The 21,172-nt window shown below is 39.3% G+C and overlaps 1 protein-coding gene across 1 annotated transcript; it reads left to right on the forward strand.

Moving 5' to 3' along the window:
* Window positions 1-1,870: 1,870 nt before the first annotated feature.
* LOC128318837 (mucin-5AC-like) lies at window positions 1,871-19,996 on the forward strand. Its single transcript, XM_053236894.1, has 8 exons — window positions 1,871-1,907; window positions 2,430-2,543; window positions 3,874-3,986; window positions 4,069-4,258; window positions 4,401-4,510; window positions 13,487-13,546; window positions 17,634-17,757; window positions 19,053-19,996. Exons 1-8 carry the CDS (start codon window positions 1,871-1,873, stop codon window positions 19,979-19,981), a joined length of 1,677 nt encoding a protein of 558 aa, XP_053092869.1. The 3' UTR covers window positions 19,982-19,996.
* Window positions 19,997-21,172: the final 1,176 nt, after the last annotated feature.

A 21,172-nucleotide genomic window follows, 5' to 3' on the forward strand; every position in this document is an offset into this window, starting at 1 on the left:
CTGGGCAATTTCATTTAATATTCTCAATAATCTCCATTTTACAAAGATTTGAGGACATAAGGGACGCAAAAGCTACATAATTTGCATTATACACAAAATTACGTAAGAAAACAGCTCAAGTGCAGATTTCTTTTGCGATGCACCAAAACTTATGCGACAATTAGTTTTTTTAAGGATGACGTCATCACGCACACTGTTTTATTGGTGAAAGGCCAATTGGATGGAAATTTATGTGACGGAAGGCGAGGACGCCACGTCAGCGCATCTTTCAAGCTGAAACATTACTAATGTAAGATTGGAAGAAGACAGGGTTTCAAATTAATATCAGAGAGTCTAAACACCTACACAGCTGTCAATCATCCCAGACTCATATACTGATTGGCTCATCTGCTGTTTTTTAGGGGGAAAAGCCTGTTGGCGTACTTTTGACTGATACCTCGCAGCAATGTTCTTTGATTATAAAATCTGGATCTTTTACACAAAATGTCTACAGTATATTTGATGTACTCTCATGCGTATCTGAAGAGAAGTACACTGGTGTATTTATAATATACTGCTGTAGTTTAAGTGCTGGGAGAAAAGTGCACTAGTTAAATTTTTATTTGCGAGCATTTGTAAGTATTCTTGACAAGAACTACGCTATATGTATCACAACTATTATTTTAGTTGTAGATGTAGCAATATGGGTATAAAAGTATTTCAATATACTAAATACATGTTTACTGTTCACATTAAAATATTTCCCTCAGATATTAATAAAAAAGTTCTCAGGTGGTGCAGTGCTGTGAAGTGGTAAGGAGACTCTGTTTAAATCCTGCTGATGTGCGAGTGTCTCAGTTCTCTTAGATTAACCTCCTTTAATCTCAGAAAAATGATCACATCTCATTTTTTAATTGTATTTGTCTTAAGGAAATTTAGGAGACTCATTTGTGCAAATGGTGATCTTCCTCCGAGAAGCCACGTGTTAAATACATTCATAAATAAACATTATTTATTCAGTGTGAAGGTTGAAGCTTAAACTCGTGGAGATGATAAGATATGATGAAGTTGTTTAGAGAAGCAGAGAGGAACGTATCTTCAGGGTCATATTAGAACAGGACGCCTGGGCTCCTGTTTTCCTTTTAATTTTATTTATTATTACACATTTTGTTTTATATATTAATTGCTAGTTGAAGGTCTTAGAGAACACTGTTATCGGTGAAGGTTCTGGGGCTCAGGCTTCAGGGCTGTAAAAATTACACAAACAGTCAGGAACTGTCATGTGTCCACGTTTAGAATATGAAAATTATTATGCATATACAACATTAATTACAGATACACTCCTCATGGGATATTTAACACTGCTGAGGTGCTGGTGGTGGCACAGATACAGGGGTGGTGTCCACACTAGTTATCTCCTAATCTCCCAACATGCTTTTAAGAAAATCCCCAGCACTATTTAAACTGGTGGCAAGTCATACAGGTGATAATCAGTATTAACCAAAATAAGTATTAATGTCTTTTCTGTTTATTTTACATGAAATGGCTTCCCTGAACCTAAACCAAAATAAAACCAAAATAAAAAACATTTTGCCCCTCACCGTTCCTATACAATATAATCTCATGGTTACTGATAGACTTTAGTCCATGACCATATCACAGTTTAAAAAGATAAACACACAATCAGTGTCCTGAGATGTGCAGAATAAACATCACTCCCTCTTCATATAAAAAGCGACAGAATTACATGAAACACATCAAGGAGGAGGAGGAGGAGTGAAGCACATCACTGCTGGAGAAGGCTTACATGATGGCTCGGCTAATTCTAGCATTGCTAGCTATGCTAATCTGTTTAAAATCAGCAACATCATCACCATTCTATCCTGAGGACATGAACACTGGAGACTTCCCTGAAGAACCTCCTCAAGGTATGAAAAGTGTAATAACGTCAGTAAATGAAGAAGTGCAGAGGAATGGAATGCGAGTGTTTAATTAGAGCAAGTAGAGTAAGAGCTTTTATTCTGCTTTTGTTCTGAAATCCATTTTACTAGGAAATGGCTAAAACATGTCGAATTAGAGTTAAAGTTAGCTGTGAGAAACTGTGCCTTCTACATTTTATGATGAAGGAAATGAAAGTGGAATTGTGCAGGAGGATTTTTTTTGGACAAAATATTGACTTCTACAGATTGGTGTGTGCGCTGTGAGTGAATTCCGCCTCAGATTTAATATTACACTACAATATCACATAGAAAAACTCTTAACTATCCAGAGAACCCATAAGGAACTGTTTTCTCTGAGCGAGTACTTATTTGCTGAGCGTGCACTTCTAACAGAGTGACATTATGATGAGCTCTTTACATGTTCCAAACTTCTCGCTGTGGAAGTTTTCATCAGCACTGATGAAGTGCACTTTGAGAGATACTGAAACACAAGCTGATTTTCCTCCACAGAGCTGCAGAATGAAACAGACAGCGAGGAACTGCAGGTCTCTGCGCTCCCATTTTACTGTGACAGTGAAAGTGTGATTATTGGGGTTCAATACACTGATGTGTACCTGCTGATAGGTAAGGCCACCTTCACACTCCTGGCTAATCCAGCACCTCTAACTTACTGTGTGTTAGTGAACAAAGAACTGTGTGGACTACCAGCCAAGCAACACTTTACTGTTTTCAAAGCTCTCTCCGAAGAACTGTGATAGAAATGAAGCCCAAAAAGTGCAGTTATGTTTAGTTACTTCAAATATCTGATAAGCATTTAAACATTCCTGGATTTTTGTGCACCACATATTAGACATTCAGTATATCAGTGAACAAGTTCAGTAAGAACATCACTCACTGTTGATTGTTGTGACTCTATACACTGAAAAAGTAAAGTTTCCTGACCATGCTCTTCATGCTGAATGGCACATGAGACATGTTCATCCACGGCCCAGGTGCTGCTCTCTGATAGTGGGTGAGGATCCTAATTCTCCAGAGCGACTGGGGCTCCAAATCTTTCTGCAATTAAAACACAGTAACCAGCTAACAAGAGTTTAGCTTAATTGTATTCTAAGACCCTGAGCATGAGATTGTGTGTTTTTTGTTTTGTTTTGTTTTTTTCGTGTAGATTAAAGAGCTCTTCTGTAAATAATCACTCGGGATAAGGTTGTCTGCTAAATACTGCAATTATAGTGGTGTATAAACTTAGTAAAAAGGATTTCCTGAGCAAGACTGTGTTTAATTTGGAGCATAATGTTTAGTGAATTACAAAAGCAGTGAATTACCTAAGCATAGTTTTTGACTAAGAAAAGTGTTGGAGCCACCATGGCTCTGGAGAATTTAAATGCTCACCCAGCACCTGGGCTTGTGATTAATACAGCCCATGCGGAGTGAAGAGCGTGGCCGTGAAACTAGAACTTGAATTTTTTTTTGAGCGGCATCACCTTGCCTTTTGTCACCGCTATACTTTTGTTGTATATAGGGAGTCCCTATCTGAGCTAAAATGCTAACTCTGTCCCGTTTTACTGAACTGTGGTAGCTCAGTGGTAAAGGCTACAGATTAGAAGGTCATGAACACCATGTTCAAGCCCCAGATCCACCACTGCTGGGCTCTTGAGCAAGGCCCTTAATCCCTAAACTGCTCATTTGTGTCCTGCCTCAGTTGTACGCTACTTCGAACAAAAGCATCAGTGTCAAGTGAGTAAAAGGTAAATGTATATTGTGTGCCAGTATACTTGCAAAGATATTTATTTCTGAACTCTTTGTAGGAGTTTGAAGGAAGACATGTAGGCTTGTATTCCCAATGCAAGATTCCTTCTCAGTTTCCAATGGCTTTGTTGAAACAGAACGTAAGAATGGAATAATAATCAATATGATTAGCCAGGTAAATATAGTGTGTTTATATTTCTCTTCACAGATGATGAGACTAAGATTTCTATCAGTCAGCTGCTGGAGGAATGCAGTCACGTGGAGCTGCAGTCTAATTCTCTGATCAGAATCTTCTACGAAGGCTGCTCTTTGGATAACTGGGTGAGATTCATTTTCATCTCATCTTTGGTACAAAATGAAATTCTAAGTACATGTAGTTCATAATGAACTTTCTTCACCTCAGTTTGGCCACAGGAAGCAGTACACAGTGAAACTGGGCTACTCTAACACCACCCTGAATAAGGACATCATACAAAACCAAACCTGTCCATCATCTACATCTGGATCAGTTCAGGTTCCTGCTGTTAAGTGTGAAAGTGCCAACATGACTGTAACGCTAGCTGCTAAGGAGCTAAAAGAGGCGAGATTTGTTGGTAAGTTAAAATCTACAGTATATTAAATAACAATGGCTAACAATTAATATTATAATAATAATGAATTATAATTCAGAGAGCTGGGTGTGAATGGTATAATGTCATACTGATCATATTAAACATATGGATTTTACTTTTACAGATCTGAATGCTTCTACTTTGCGAGAGAAGGTTATGACTGAGGAAAATGGTTTAACACAATGGACAGATGGAGAGAACCTCGTTATCCAAGTGGAGAACCCCATGAAGGAGGTACTGTTAGCCAGTAACAATTATTCGTTTTCACTATGCTAAAACAATAACACTCTAGAACATCATTTTGTGTGTGTGTGTGTGTGTGTGATTTATATACTGTGTGAGTGAATATTTTCATTTAATGTGATGTAGTTGTGGCTATAATTATAGTTATAGTTATGTTTAAAGTTATAGGTAAAACTATATTTAAAGTTATAATTTTTATAGTTATAATAGTTATAGGTATACAATTATAGTTATGTTCAGCATTATAGTTATAGCTATAGATATTGCCATAGACTATATGCCATAGCTTTAGATATAGTAATAACTATATACATTTATATCTATAGTTAACTAGGTATGGTTATAAGTATACTTATTTTTAGTTATAGTGATAGTTATAGCTATATTTATAGTCATAGTTATAGTTAGAGCTATAGTAATAGTTATGGATATACAGCAGGGTCTAAATGTCTGAGAGCGCTAGTGAAAATAGTACATTATCTTGAACATTTAATATTGAAGATTGTGAACATTTACTTTCTTTGTATTAAATATTTCAAAATTCTAAAACTTTCTGCTTATTTCCAATTTAAGTGTTAAAAAATCCCAGATATTCAATGTGGTCTCAGAATTTAGGACCCCACTGTAGCTATAGTTATAGTTACAGCTATAGCTATACTAATCACCACAGTTATAGGTATAGCTACAGTTGTAGCTGTAGTTATTGCAGCTGTAGTTATAGCTATTGTTTTAATCACTGGCAGCTTGCAGTGATATTAGATGGGAGGCTGAAATCTAATATCTATCAGTAGCTCAACAATTAAACTATTAGGGTTGACCAGTACTTTATATCCCAAGGTCTCGTTGATACTACTACTATTACTACTACCACTAATAATAATAATAATAATAATAATAATAATAATAATATGTACTGTATATGTACATATTATTATTATTAGTGGTAATAGTAGGATAAGGGCATGTGCATGCACACACACACACACACACACACACACACACTCCCCTATAATGTTCCAGTGGGTTCATACTGCTTTTCCTCTGAATAGTAAGCACAGTAAAGTTATAACCCTTTCATTCAGACCAAAACACACTAAACTTATGGTTCTGTCATCTGCCCCTCTGTGTAATTTGTACTTTAATTAGACAATGTGTGGTCAATCTATCAAATTTTAGTTTCTCCTTCAAACACATTTAAGGGGAAAAATGATTCCATAAATAATAAATGATAAATAATCCACTTCATTACACCCGCAACTGAGTCCGTAAAAAGCAACTGCTGATGATGTCTTACAGAAACGTCACTGAAACAGGCAAAATGAATTATAGTCCAAAGTAAGCTGTGTCATTCTGTGTGCTTTTATTATGACTGCTGTGGGTGGTGTTGCATATATATATAAATTTCAAAAATATACATATAGGTGCTTAGCCCTCTAGCCCACTGATATGTGCTGCCCCTGGTTATAACTATAGTTATAGCTATAGTTATAGTTACAACTACAATTATAGTTGTTTATAGTGATAGCTATAGTTAAAGTGATTTGTAACTGTAGGTATAGTTATAGTTATAGATATAGTTAATCTTATCATGGTGTTATAGGTATATTTAGAGAAATAGTTACAGTACAAATAGTTACAAATAGGTACAGTAATAGTTATGGTTATAGTCATAGTCAGAGCTATAGTTATATATAGTTATAGATATAGTTAGATATTAGTGACAGCTATAGTTATAGTAATAGCTATCATTGTAGTCAATTATAGCTATTGTTATACTCAGATTTATAGTTATAGCTATACTTATAGTTGTAGTTATAATTATACCTACAGTTATAGTTATGGTTGTAGTTAAAGTTATAGCTATAGCTATATTGATATAGTAATACCAGTGTGTAGAAGAAATATTGGGTGACAGGTAGAAGCAGAAAAGAGTCACACAGTTATATAGCTATAGTTAGAGCAATAGTAATGGCTAGAGTTATAGGTATAGGTATAGTTAATTTTATAGTAATAGCTATAGTTATAGTCATAGTAATAGTTATAGCTATCATTCTAGCTATAGGCATAGTTATGGTTATAGCTCTAGTTACATTTATAGCTATAGCTATAGTTATAACATAACTATTACTGACAGTTATAGTTAAATTCATATTTATAGCTGTAGTAATTATATTTACAGTTATAGTTATGGATGTAGTTATAGTAATAGTTATAGCTATATCTATATCTATAGTTATACATATAGCTATACCCATATAGTTAATACCTACGTGTAGCAGAGATATTGGGTAAAATGTAGAAGCCTTGAAGTTTCTATCAATAAATACATCCTGATCCTGGTTCACTAGGTCACAGACTAAGAATTCCGTCAGGCTAAAAACTCTGTTGGGGAGGTAAAAAAAAATTAGAAATGTCTGTATGACCTCCTGTCATATCAAATATATGTTTCTAGTTAGCTCTTAATAAGCAATATTACATTTTGGGTGGACATGAATGGTAAGAGTCTCGATTTGCGTGATCCTTTACTCAACAACCAAACTAGTTAGGTTAATATTAATTGTTAATATTAGCTACATTAGCTAGCCTGTTATCTGCTGTGGTGTTTGAATATTGTAATCATTACATTCTAAGAGCAATGGCACTGAGTTTTTTGACAGTTTACTCCAACCCCTTGTGGTTTGGGGTTCAACTAGTTGATCTAGTCTGACATGCCTGCTACAGACCTTCATATGGTCTGGGTTAGGGGTTAGAGTTAGGGTTAGGGTTAGGGTTAGGCGAAACCTAACCCTAACCCTTCATATTCAAATAAAATTGAATTGAATTGAATGGCATTGAATATGTGGTGAAATAGTGAAATGCTCACAATGTATGTTTACTAACCTTCACCTCCTGAGATTACTCTGGACTGGAATGCTATTAAATTCTAAAGACATTCTGCACAGAGGGACACAGCAGTACTCAAAATATTTCTTCATTTGTTTTTGAAAATGTTTCATGTTAAATACCTTACGGCACAAGCTGCAGTCTCACTGTACTGATGAATGTAAATGCTGCAGGAGAAGCAAGAGCCACACTTTGTCCAAAGGCAAATGTGTCATTACTCCAAATGCAAGGAGATCACTGTAGCTGGTTAACAAACAAATATTTTTGAATGTTTGAGTCTTCGAGGCCTTTTGGGCTCAAAATGTTTGTTGGTGCTTAATTTGTTTCTGGGTAGTTTGTTTTTCCAGCAAAGTTTTGAGAGAGTTAACAGTATAAAACAGTTAGAGGATGGTCCATAAAAAATAAGTAATTTACTCTAAAACCTGTGAAGAATTTTAATATCTCAATATGTCGTGTGGTCAGTGTTTATAGGCATGGGTAGCGTTTTGTAGCATCTGATAATATCGAATAATTGAGTGGGAGGATGGTTAATTTGGTCAACTAATTGGAGATTTTTAAGTATTTTTTGATTGTCTGGATAGTTTGAAGAAAGTTTCTGCTGAGGATACAGGATTTTGGAGAGTGATATATCAGCTGCATAGATGCTGATTTTATGTTGCAAGTTTGATGTCTGGACAGAGGTATAGAGTTAGAGATATTTATATTTTGTCATATAGCTGCAGTACATGGTTCAATAATAATAGAAATAGGGACAGTGGACACCCTTGTCTTGTACCTCTATGCAGTGTAAAACTTTGTGATATTATTCCATTAGTTATATAGTATGTGGAGTGAAGTGTAGAGAATCTTAATCCATTGAATAAATGATCCACAATTTATTTAAATTTATGAATAATAATTCTAATAAATTCTAATTTTCAATTTTTATGTCTTGTAAAATGTATCAGGTTAAGCAGTTTGGGCATGTTGGTTAACTGATTATCTGCCTTTAATTAAATCTCTTTGATCAGGGTGAATTAGTGATGGAGTAACTGCTTCCATTCTGGTAGCTAGTGTCTAGAGTTGCTTTTAAGTTTTTGTGTCTCTATTGACGAATAATAATAAAGACTCCTTTAGTTATCATCTATTAAATTTTAGATGTAGTTTAATAGTGACAGTATTCATTCATATGGGTAGTTTCATATTCTACATAATTTCAGCTTTTAGTCTGTTAAACAGAGGTGACAATTTATTTAATTTAATGAGATTAGCTAGAAACTTTCCAGCTTTATTATTTTTTCCATGTATGAGTCTTTGTAATAGAAATTGCATTTTTATGAATAAGTTCATTGCATTGGAATTTAATAAATTGTTTACATTGAACTTTCTTAATTCATTTTCAGTGTTTTCTGTGGAGTTACCTGTACATTCTCTAGTTCCTTGATTTTCTGTTCTAATTTAGTTTTTTAAGCATCTTTCTTTTTTACAGGATGTTATTTTAGATTAATGTGTGTCATCATGTTGTGATTAACATACATTTTCATTTTACCTGATGCTAAAAAAGACTACATGTTGTCTTCACTGCAGGATCAGGCTGTGCTTTTGCTTCAGTATATTGATATATTGGATAAACAGTACATGGCAAAGGTGTTCTGTGCTCAAAATCATCCTAAACACCTGACCAAAAGAGGGATTGCCACAGAGGACTCTTTTGTTGAATGGAGAAAACCACACTTTAACTTTGAAAGTTACTTGCCATCTCCAAGACTAATGTCAAATCAAAATTCCCACTGTGTTGATGAGAGCAATAACATACAGACAACAGCCAAAATACCAGGTATTCCAAATTCAGCAGCTATTGCTGCCACTACTACAATCACCTCTACACTAGCAACAACAGCATCAATCACTTCACCAGACACCCTTGTTTTAACAACTGCAGATACGACTCCAGAGGTTACACCGACTGCTTTTACTACTCCTGAATATACTATACCATCATCATTTGAAACAGTTTCAACAACTTTGCCATCAGACTACTATTATACAGAGGTTATGCCAACTACATCATTTGCAGAAGCTTCAACAACCACTACATCATTTGAAACCACACTAGAAGAAGAATCTACTGCTGCTTCTTCTACTCCTGCAATTACTACACCAGTAGTTATATCTACTTCACAATCAGCATCTTCACCTTCAGCATCCTCTGATGTAGGTTCTACTCCTGGAAATACTGGTCAAGAGGTTATGTGGATACATCATACTCCAGTGGATACATCATCTCCAGGAGCTTCAACAACCACTGTATCATCAGCAACTTCTAATACTGTGTCAACTCATGGAAATACTACTCCAGTGATTATGACTACTACATCAGCTGCAGGAGCATCAACCACCACTATGTCATCAGGAACCTCGCATACTGACAATACTTCTCCAAATACTTCTCCAGTGGTTTCATCAACTACATCATTTGGAGGAGTGCCAATAACAACTTCACCATCAGCATCCTCTGATGTAGGTTCTACTCCTGGAAATACTGGTCAAGGGGTTATGTGGATACATCATACTCCAGTGGATACATCGTCTCCAGGAGGTTCAACAACCACTGTATCATCAGCAACTTCTAATGCTGTTTCAACTCATGGAAATACTACTCCTGTGGTTTCATCAACTACATCATCTGGAGGAGTGCCAACAACAACTTCAACATCAGCATCTTCTAATGCAGTTTTGTCTCCACAAAATATGACTCCAGTGGTTATGCCAACTACATCATTTGCAGGAGCTTCAACAACCACTACATCATCAACAATTTTGCAATCAACATCCCCTGATACAGTTTATAGTCCTGGAAATGTGATTCCCGTGGTTATACCAACTACATCATCTGCAGGAGTTTCAACAACAAGTACATCATCTGCAACCTATAATGCTGCTTCTACACTGGGAAATACTACTCCAGTGGTTATAACTACTACATTATCTGCAGGAATTCCAACAACAACATCATCATCAGGAATCTGTAATGGTGTCTATACTCCTGAAGATACTACTCCAATGGTTACAACTACTGCATCATCTGCAGGAGCTTCAACAACCACTACATCATCAACAATGTATAATTCTGCTTCTACTCCTGGAAATATTCCTCCAATGGGTACAACTGCTACATCATCTGGAGGCATGCCAACAACAACTTCATCATCAGCAACATCCAATGCTGCTTCTACTCCGGGTAATAATGCTCCAGTGGGTACAACTGCTACATCATCTGGAGGCATGCCAACAACTCCATCATCAGCAACATCTAATGCTGCTTCTACTCCTGGAAATAATACTCCAGTGGGTACAACTACTACATCATCTGGAGGCATGCCAACAACAACTTCATCATCAGCAACATCTAATGCTGCTTCTACTCCTGGAAATAATACTCCAGTGGGTACAACTGATACATCATCTGGAGGCATGCCAACAACAACTACATCATCAGAAACATCTAATGCTGCTTCTACTCCTGGAAATAATGCTCCAGTGGGTACAACTACTACATCATCTGGAGGCGTGCCAACAACAACTTCATCATCAGCATCACCTAATGCTGCTTCTACTCCTGGAAATACTACTCCAGTGGGTACAACTACTACATCATCTGGAGGCATGCCAACAACAACTTCATCATCAGCAACATCAAATGCTGCTTCTACTCCTGGAAATAATGCTCCACTGGGTACAACTACTACATCATCTGGAGGCATGCCAACAACAACTTCATCATCAGCAACATCTAATGCTGCTTCTACTCCTGGAAATAATACTCCAGTGGGTACAACTACTACATCATCTGGAGGCGTACCAACAACAACATCATCATCAGCAACATCTAATGCTGCTTCTACTCCTGGAAATAATGCTCCAGTGGGTACAACTACTACATCATCTGGAGGCATGCCAACAACAACATCATCATCAGCAACATCTAATGCTGCTTCTACTCCTGGAAATAATGCTCCAGTGGGTACAACTACTACATCATCTGGAGGCGTACCAACATCATCATCAGCACCATCTAATGCTGCTTCTACTCCTGGAAATAATGCTCCAGTGGGTACAACTGCTACATCATCTGGAGGCGTGCCAACAACAACAACTTCATCATCAGCACCATCTAATGCTGCTTCTACTCCTGGAAATAATGCTCCAGTGGGTACAACTGATACATCATCTGGAGGCATGCCAACAACAACAACTTCATCATCAGCAACATCTAATGCTGCTTCTACTCCTGGAAATAATACTCCAGTGGGTACAACTACTACATCATCTGGAGGCATGCCAACAACAACTTCATCATCAGCAACATCTAATGCTGCTTCTACTCCTGGAAATAATACTCCAGTGGGTACAACTACTACATCATCTGGAGGCATGCCAACAACTCCATCATCAGCAACATCTAATGCTGCTTCTACTCCTGGAAATAATGCTCCAGTGGGTACAACTACTACATCACCTGGAGGCGTACCAACAATAACATCATCATCAGCAACATCTAATGCTGCTTCTACTCCTGGAAATAATACTCCAGTGGGTACAACTACTACATCATCTGGAGGCATGCCAACAACAACATCATCATCAGCACCATCTAATGCTGCTTCTACTCCTGGAAATAATGCTCCACTGGGTACAACTACTACATCATCTGGAGGCATGCCAACAACAACTTCATCATCAGCAACATCCAATGCTGCTTCTACTCCGGGTAATAATGCTCCACTGGGTACAACTGCTACATCATCTGGAGGCATGCCAACAACTCCATCATCAGCAACATCTAATGCTGCTTCTACTCCTGGAAATAATACTCCAGTGGGTACAACTACTACATCATCTGGAGGCATGCCAACAACAACTTCATCATCAGCAACATCTAATGCTGCTTCTACTCCCGGAAATACTACTCCAGTGGGTACAACTACTACATCATCTGGAGGCATGCCAACAACAACTCCATCATCAGCAACATCTAATGCTGCTTCTACTCCTGGAAATACTACTCCAGTGGGTACAACTGCTACATCATCTGGAGGCATGCCAACAACAACTTCATCATCACCAATGTGTGATGCTGCTTCTACTCCTGGAAATTATGCTCCAGTGGGTACAACTACTACATCATCTGGAGGCGTGCCAACAACAACTTCATCATCAGCAACATCTAATGCTGCTTCTACTCCTGGAAATAATACTCCAGTGGGTACAACTACTACATCATCTGGAGGCATGCCAACAACAACATCATCATCAGCACCATCTAATGCTGCTTCTACTCCTGGAAATAATACTCCAGTGGGTACAACTACTACATCATCTGGAGGTGTGCCAACAACAACATCATCATCAGCACCATCTAATGCTGCTTCTACTCCTGGAAATAATACTCCACTGGGTACAACTACTACATCATCTGGAGGCATGCCAACAACAACATCATCATCAGCACCATCTAATGCTGCTTCTAGTCCTGGTAATAATGCTCCACTGGGTACAACTGCTACATCATCTGGAGGCATCCCAACAACAACTTCATCATCAGCAACATCTAATGCTGCTTCTACTCCTGGAAATAATGCTCCAGTGGGTACAACTACTACATCATCTGGAGGCATGCCAACAACAACATCATCATCAGCACCATCTAATGCTGCTTCTACTCCTGGAAATGATACTCCAGTGGGTACAATTACTACATCATCTGGAGGCATGCCAACAACTCCATCATCAGCAACATCTAATGCTGCTTCTACTCCTGGAAATAATACTCCAGTGGGTACAACTACTACATCATCTGGAGGCATGCCAACAACAACATCATCATCAGCACCATCTAATGCTGCTTCTACTCCTGGAAATGATACTCCAGTGGGTACAATTACTACATCATCTGGAGGCATGCCAACAACAACTTCATCATCAGCAACATCTAATGCTGCTTCTACTCCTGGAAATACTACTCCAGTGGGTACAACTGCTACATCATCTGGAGGCATGCCAACAACAACTTCATCATCAGCAACATCTAATGCTGCTTCTACTCCTGGAAATACTACTCCAGTGGGTACAACTGCTACATCATCTGGAGGCATGCCAACAACAACTTCATCATCAGCAACATCTAATGCTGCTTCTACTCCTGGAAATAATGCTCCAGTGGGTACAACTACGACATCATCTGGAGGCGTGCCAACAACAACTTCATCATCAGCACCATCTAATGCTGCTTCTACTCCTGGAAATAATGCTCCAGTGGGTACAACTACTACATCATCTGGAGGCATACCAACAACAACTTCATCATCAGCACCATCTAATGCTGCTTCTACTCCTGGAAATAATGCTCCAGTGGGTACAACTACTACATCATCTGGAGGCGTGCCAACAACAACTTCATCATCAGAAACATCTAATGCTGCTTCTACTCCTGGAAATAATGCTCCAGTGGGTACAACTACTACATCATCTGGAGGCGTACCAACAACAACTTCATCATCAGCACCATCTAATGCTGCTTCTACTCCTGGAAATAATGCTCCAGTGGGTACAACTACTACATCATCTGGAGGCATGCCAACAACAACTTCATCATCAGCAACATCAAATGCTGCTTCTAGTCCTGGTAATAATGCTCCACTGGGTACAACTGCTACATCATCTGGAGGCGTACCAACAACAACATCATCATCAGCACCATCCAATGCTGCTTCTACTCCTGGAAATGATACTCCAGTGGGTACAACTACTACATCTTCTGGAGGCATGCCAACAACAACATCATCAGCAGAAACATCTAATGCTGCTTCTACTCCTGGTAATAATACTCCAGTGAGTACAATTACTACATCATCTGGAGGCGTGCCAACAACAACTACATCATCATCTTCACCATCTAATGCTGCTTCTACTCCTGGAAATAATGCTCCAGTGGGTACAACTACTACATCATCTGGAGGCATGCCAACAACAACTACATCATCAACAACATCTAATGCTGCTTCTACTCCTGGAAATAATACTCCAGTGGGTACAACTACTACACCATCTGGAGGCATGCCAACAACAACTACATCATCAACAACATCTAATGCTGCTTCTACTCCTGGAAATAATGCTCCACTGGGTACAACTACGACATCATCTGGAGGCGTACCAACAACCACTTCATCATCAGCATCACCTAATGCTGCTTCTACTCCTGGAAATAATGCTCCAGTGGGTACAACTACTACATCATCTGGAGGCATGCCAACAACAACTTCATCATCAGCAATATCAAATGCTGCTTCTACTCCTGGTAATAATGCTCCAGTGGGTACAACTACTACATCATCTGGAGGCGTACCAACAACAACATCATCATCAGCAACATCAAATGCTGCTTCTACTCCTGGTAATAATGCTCCAGTGGGTACAACTACTACATCATCTGGAGGCATGCCAACAACAACTTCATCATCAGCAATATCAAATGCTGCTTCTACTCCTGGTAATAATGCTCCAGTGGGTACAACTGCTACATCATCTGGAGGCATGCCAACAACAACTTCATCAGCAGAAACATCTAATGCTGCTTCTACTCCTGGAAATAATACTCCAGTGAGTACAATTACTACATCATCTGGAGGCGTGCCAACAACAACTACATCATCAGCAACATCTAATGCTGCTTCTACTCCTGGAAATAATACTCCAGTGGGTACAACTACTACACCATCTGGAGGCATGCCAACAACAACTCCATCATCAGCAACATCTAATGCTGCTTCTACTCCTGGAAATAATACTCCAGTGGGTACAACTGCTACATCATCTGGAGGCATGCCAACAACAACTACATCATCAACAACATCTAATGCTGCTTCTACTCCTGGAAATAATGCTCCACTGGGTACAACTACTACATCATCTGGAGGCGTACCAACAACAACTTCATCATCAGCATCACCTAATGCTGCTTCTACTCCTGGAAATAATGCTCCAGTGGGTACAACTACTACATCATCTGGAGGCGTGCCAACAACAACTTCATCATCAGCACCATCTAATGCTGCTTCTACTCCTGGTAATAATGCTCCAGTGGGTACAACTACTACATCATCTGGAGGCATGCCAACAACAACTTCATCATCAGCAACATCTAATGCTGCTTCTACTCCTGGAAATAATACTCCAGTGGGTACAACTACTTCATCATCTGGAGGCGTGCCAACAACAACTTCATCATCAGCAACATCTAATGCTGCTTCTACTCCTGGAAATACTACTCCAGTGGGTACAACTACTTCATCATCTGGAGGCATGCCAACAACTTCATCATCAGCAACCTCTACTGCTGCTTCTAGTCCTGGAAATAATACTCCAGTGGGTACAACTGCTACATCATCTGGAGGTGTGCCAACAACAACTTCATCATCACCAATGTGTGATGCTGCTTCTACTCCTGGAAATAATGCTCCACTGGGTACAACTACTACATCATCTGGAGGCATGCCAACAACAACTTCATCATCAGCACCATCTAATGCTGCTTCTACTCCTGGAAATAATGCTCCACTGGGTACAACTACTACATCATCTGGAGGCGTACCAACAACAACTACATCATCAGCAACATCAAATGCTGCTTCTACTCCTGGTAATAATGCTCCAGTGGGTACAACTACTACACCATCTGGAGGCGTACCAACAACATCATCATCATCAGCACCATCTAATGCTGCTTCTACTCCTGGAAATGATACTCCAGTGGGTACAACTACTACATCTTCTGGAGGCATGCCAACAACAACTTCATCATCAGCAACATCTAATGCTGCTTCTACTCCTGGAAATAATACTCCAGTGGGTACAACTACTTCATCATCTGGAGGCATGCCAACAACAACTACATCATCAACAACATCTAATGCTGCTTCTACTCCTGGAAATAATGCTCCACTGGGTACAACTGCTACATCATCTGGAGGCATGCCAACAACAACTTCATCATCAGCAACATCTAATGCTGCTTCTACTCCTGGAAATAATACTCCAGTGGGTACAACTACTACATCATCTGGAGGCACACCAACAACAACATCATCATCAGCAACATCTAATGCTGCTTCTACTCCTGGTAATAATACTCCAGTGGGTACAACTACTACATCATCTGGAGGCATGCCAACAACAACATCATCATCAGCAACATCTAATGCTGCTTCTACTCCTGGAAATAATGCTCCACTGGGTACAACTACTACATCATCTGGAGGCATGCCAACAACAACATCATCATCAGCACCATCTAATGCTGCTTCTACTCCTGGTAATAATGCTCCACTGGGTACAACTACTACATCATCTGGAGGCGTGCCAACAACAACATCATCATCAGCAACATCTAATGCTGCTTCTACTCCTGGTAATAATGCTCCAGTGGGTACAACTACTACATCATCTGGAGGCATGCCAACAACAACTTCATCATCAGAAACATCTAATGCTGCTTCTACTCCGGGTAATAATGCTCCAGTGGGTACAACTACTACATCATCTGGAGGCGTACCAACATCATCATCAGCACCATCTAATGCTGCTTCTACTCCTGGAAATGATACTCCAGTGGGCACAACTACTACATCTTCTGGAGGCATGCCAACAACAACTTCATCAGCAGAAACATCTAATGCTGCTTCTACTCCTGGAAATAATACTCCAGTGGGTACAACTACTACATCATCTGGAGGCATGCCAACAACAACTACATCATCATCTTCACCATCTAATGCTGCTTCTACTCCTGGTAATAATGCTCCAGTGGGTACAACTACTACATCATCTGGAGGCGTGCCAACAACAACATCATCATCAGGAACATCTAATGCTGCTTCTATTCCTGGAAATAATACTCCAGTGGGTACAACTACTACATCATCTGGAGGCATGCCAACAACAACTCCTTCATCAGCAACATCTAATGCTGCTTCTACTCCTGGTAATAATGCTCCACTGGGTACAACTACTACATCATCTGGAGGCATGCCAACAACAACTTCATCATCAGCAACATCTAATGCTGCTTCTACTCCTGGAAATACTACTCCAGTGGGTACAACTACTTCATCATCTGGAGGCATGCCAACAACAACTACATCATCAGCATCCTATGATGCAATTTCTTCTCCTGGTAATACTACTCCAGTAGGTACAACCACTGCATCATCTGCAGGAGCTTCAACCACCAGTACATCATCAGCAACCTGTAACGATGCTTTTACTCCTGCAAATACCACTCCAGTGGGTACAACTACTACATCATCTGGAGGCATGTCAACAACAACTTCATCATCAACAACATCTAATGCTGCTTCTACTCCTGGAAATAATACTCCAGTAGGTTCAACTACTACATCATCTGGAGGTATGCCAACAGCAACTTCATCAGCAACATCTAATGGTGCTTCTACTCCTGGAAATGATACTCCAGTGGGTACAACTACTACATCATCTGGAGGCATACCAACAATAACATCATCAGCAACATCTAATGCTGGTTCTACTCCTGGAAACACTACTCCAGTGAGTACAATTACTACATCATCTGGAGGCATGCCAACAACAACTCCATCATCAGCAACATCTAATGCAGCTGCTAGTCCTGGAAATAATGCTCCAGTGGGTACAACTACTACATCATCTGGAGGCGTGCCAACAACAACTTCATCATCAGCAACATCTAATGCTGCTGCTACTCCTGGAAATACTACTCCAGTGGGTACAACTACTACATCATCTGGAGGCGTACCAACAACAACATCATCATCAACATCACCTAATGCTGGTTCTACTCCTGGAAATAATGCTCCAGTGGGTACAACTACTACATCATCTGGAGGCGTGCCAACAACAACTTCATCATCAGCAACATCTAATGCAGCTGCTAGTCCTGGAAATAATGCTCCAGTGGGTACAACTACTACATCATCTGGAGGCGTGCCAACAACAACTTCATCATCAGCAACATCTAATGCTGCTTCTACTCCTGGAAATAATGCTCCAGTGGGTACAACTACTACATCATCTGGAGGCATGCCAACAACAACTTTATCATCAGCAACATCTAATGCTGCTTCTACTCCTGGAAATGATACTCCAGTTGGTACAACTACTACATCATCTGGAGGCATGCCAACAACTTCATCATCAGCAACATCTAATGCTGCTTCTACTCCTGGAAATAATACTCCAGTGGGTACAACTACTACATCTTCTGGAGGCGTGCCAACAACAACTTCATCATCAGCAACATCTAATGCTGCTTCTACTCCTGGAAATACTACTCCAGTGGGTACAACTACTACATCATCTGGAGGCATGCCAACAACTTCATCATCAGCAACATCTAATGCTGCTTCTACTCCTGGAAATAATACTCCAGTGGGTACAACTACTACATCATCTGGAGGCGTACCAACAACATCATCATCAGCACCATCTAATGCTGCATCTACTCCTGGAAATAATACTCCAGTGGGTACAACTACTACATTTTCTGGAGGCATGCCAACAACAACTTCATCAGCACCATCTAATGCTGCGTCTACTCCTGGAAATAATACTCCAGTGGGTACAACTGCTACATCATCTGGAGGCGTGCCAACAACATCATCATCAGCACCATCTAATGCTGCGTCTACTCCTGGAAATAATGCTCCACTGGGTACAACTACTACATCATCTGGAGGTGTACCAGCACCAAGTTCATCATCAGCATCCACTGATGTAATTTCTTCTCCTGGAAATATTACTCCAGTAGGTTCAACTACTACATCATCTGGAGGCATCCCAACAACAACTTCATCATCAGCAACCTCTAATGCAGCTGCTAGTCCTGGAAATACTACTCCAGTGGCTTTGCCAACTGTATCATCTGCAGGAGCTTCAACAAGCACAGCATCATCTGGAACCTCTAGTGCTGCCTCTACTACTCCTGGAAATATTACTCCAGTGGTTACAACTATTCCATCATATGCAGGAGCATCAACAACTACTGTATCATCAGCAACTTCTAATGCTGCTTCTACTCCTGGATATACTATTCCACTGGTTATAACTACTACATCAACTGCAACCTCTAATACTGCTGCTTCTAATCCTGCAAATACCAATCCAATAGTTCCAACTACTACATCATCTGGAGGAGTACCAACAACAGTTTCACCATTACCATCCTCTAATGCAGTTTCTGCTCCTGGACTGGGTACTTCAATATCCAATACAGGAATTTCAAACATGACACCACAAACAACCCCAGTAGGTACTCAATCCACTGTCGGAGCTTCCACTGGTGTACCAACAAGCACATCTTCAACCACTGTGACTACTGAAACAACTGCAGTAGCTACATCTACTACAAACAGAATCACACCAGGAATAGGGTGTAATGGTGAGACAACTACATTTGAGCCAAGTACAACAGACAATCTACAGTTTGCTATTACTCTCCCTGACAGCTTTTGGGGATTTCCAACATTTCCCAGTTATTCTTACTGAGCAAAAACAAACCAATAAGCAGCCAAATATCAGCCAGGATACACATTGACAACAGTAGAAAACATTTATTCTTAGTACTGCTCCAGTAGCTAAAATACTACATTCACTACCTGTGTATAAACCTACCACTTTTTTGCAGACTAGCAGCTGCAAATTCCACCATTATCTCACCAACCAAATATAGTAAAAGACTAAACTTTACACCGTAACTTGTATAACCACTGATGTTTTTTTGAAAATATATTTTAAAACCCACAAACAAACCTGGACCAGCTACTACAACAGCAGCAAAAGCTATACTACCCACACCCTCACAGGAATCCCTGTGTCTGCCTCTGCTCCTCCTACTCTCATGTAAAACTACTCTACCTGCTAAAACCACCTCAAAGTGAAATCCAAACTCTTCTGCACAAGTTAGTAATGCAGTAACAACCATTCAAGCAACATCAATTTCAACTGCAAAACTACAGTTGAAGCTAAGGCAAAAACCTCCAAAATACCCGCAGTAAGCAGCTGTGCCATTTCTACGACTGAACCTACATGGTTTTTTTTACTACTCCTGAAGAAACTGGCTTATGTATTTGCTTTTAGAGTTCTCTGAAAATAATATGTCTGGTATTAGTAGAATATAAAGTGCTAAAGTAGAATATAGTGTGCTTTCACATATAATAAAATTATTGCAACAATCATCTTTGTTTAGATTTTCATTTCACTTCTCATTTTAGGATAAATTCTTGATTGATCTTTTATATGAAAAGGTTAAACAAGGTGCTTATGCAAAACAACATATTAAAGAAACCTTTTAGGCTAAAAGGCCATAAAAAATATAGGCTTTAACAAATAAACTGTAAATGTATATGAAAAGGTACACATGATGAATCACATATTTAACAAGCTAAAACAAGTGCTAGAATTTGTCTGTTTTCATTTAATTTACACCTAATTAAGAATCTGCACTTACTCTAGCAAACTTTTCAAAGAAGATCTTAAAATGTGTCTATCTAACTTAACTTTTCCAACTGTTTTGTCAAGCCTGAAATATCACAGTCATTAATGTCCAATGCTGTCCACCAGAACCAAAGCAGAACTATATCCACAATCTGAGGTGAGCAGAAGGTCATTTACCTCTTTATACAGCTTTGATTCCGTACTGTGAAGAAACCTGACTAAGATACCCCATGATTATTAATC

This window comes from Pangasianodon hypophthalmus, chromosome 9 (assembly GCF_027358585.1).
Source record: "Pangasianodon hypophthalmus isolate fPanHyp1 chromosome 9, fPanHyp1.pri, whole genome shotgun sequence".
Taxonomy (NCBI): domain Eukaryota; kingdom Metazoa; phylum Chordata; class Actinopteri; order Siluriformes; family Pangasiidae; genus Pangasianodon; species Pangasianodon hypophthalmus.

What these genes read in the sequence shown, in the direction of transcription:
- LOC128318837 (XM_053236894.1), top strand. Translation starts at nt 1,871, where the DNA reads ATGAACACTGGAGACTTCCCTGAAGAACCTCCTCAAG. An exon ending in TGATGTGTACCTGCTGATAG is followed by an intron (nt 2,544 to 3,873) that starts GTAAGGCCACCT and finishes TTCTCTTCACAG; the next exon opens with ATGATGAGACTAAGATTTCT. An exon ending in GCTGCTCTTTGGATAACTGG is followed by an intron (nt 3,987 to 4,068) that starts GTGAGATTCATT and finishes TCTTCACCTCAG; the next exon opens with TTTGGCCACAGGAAGCAGTA.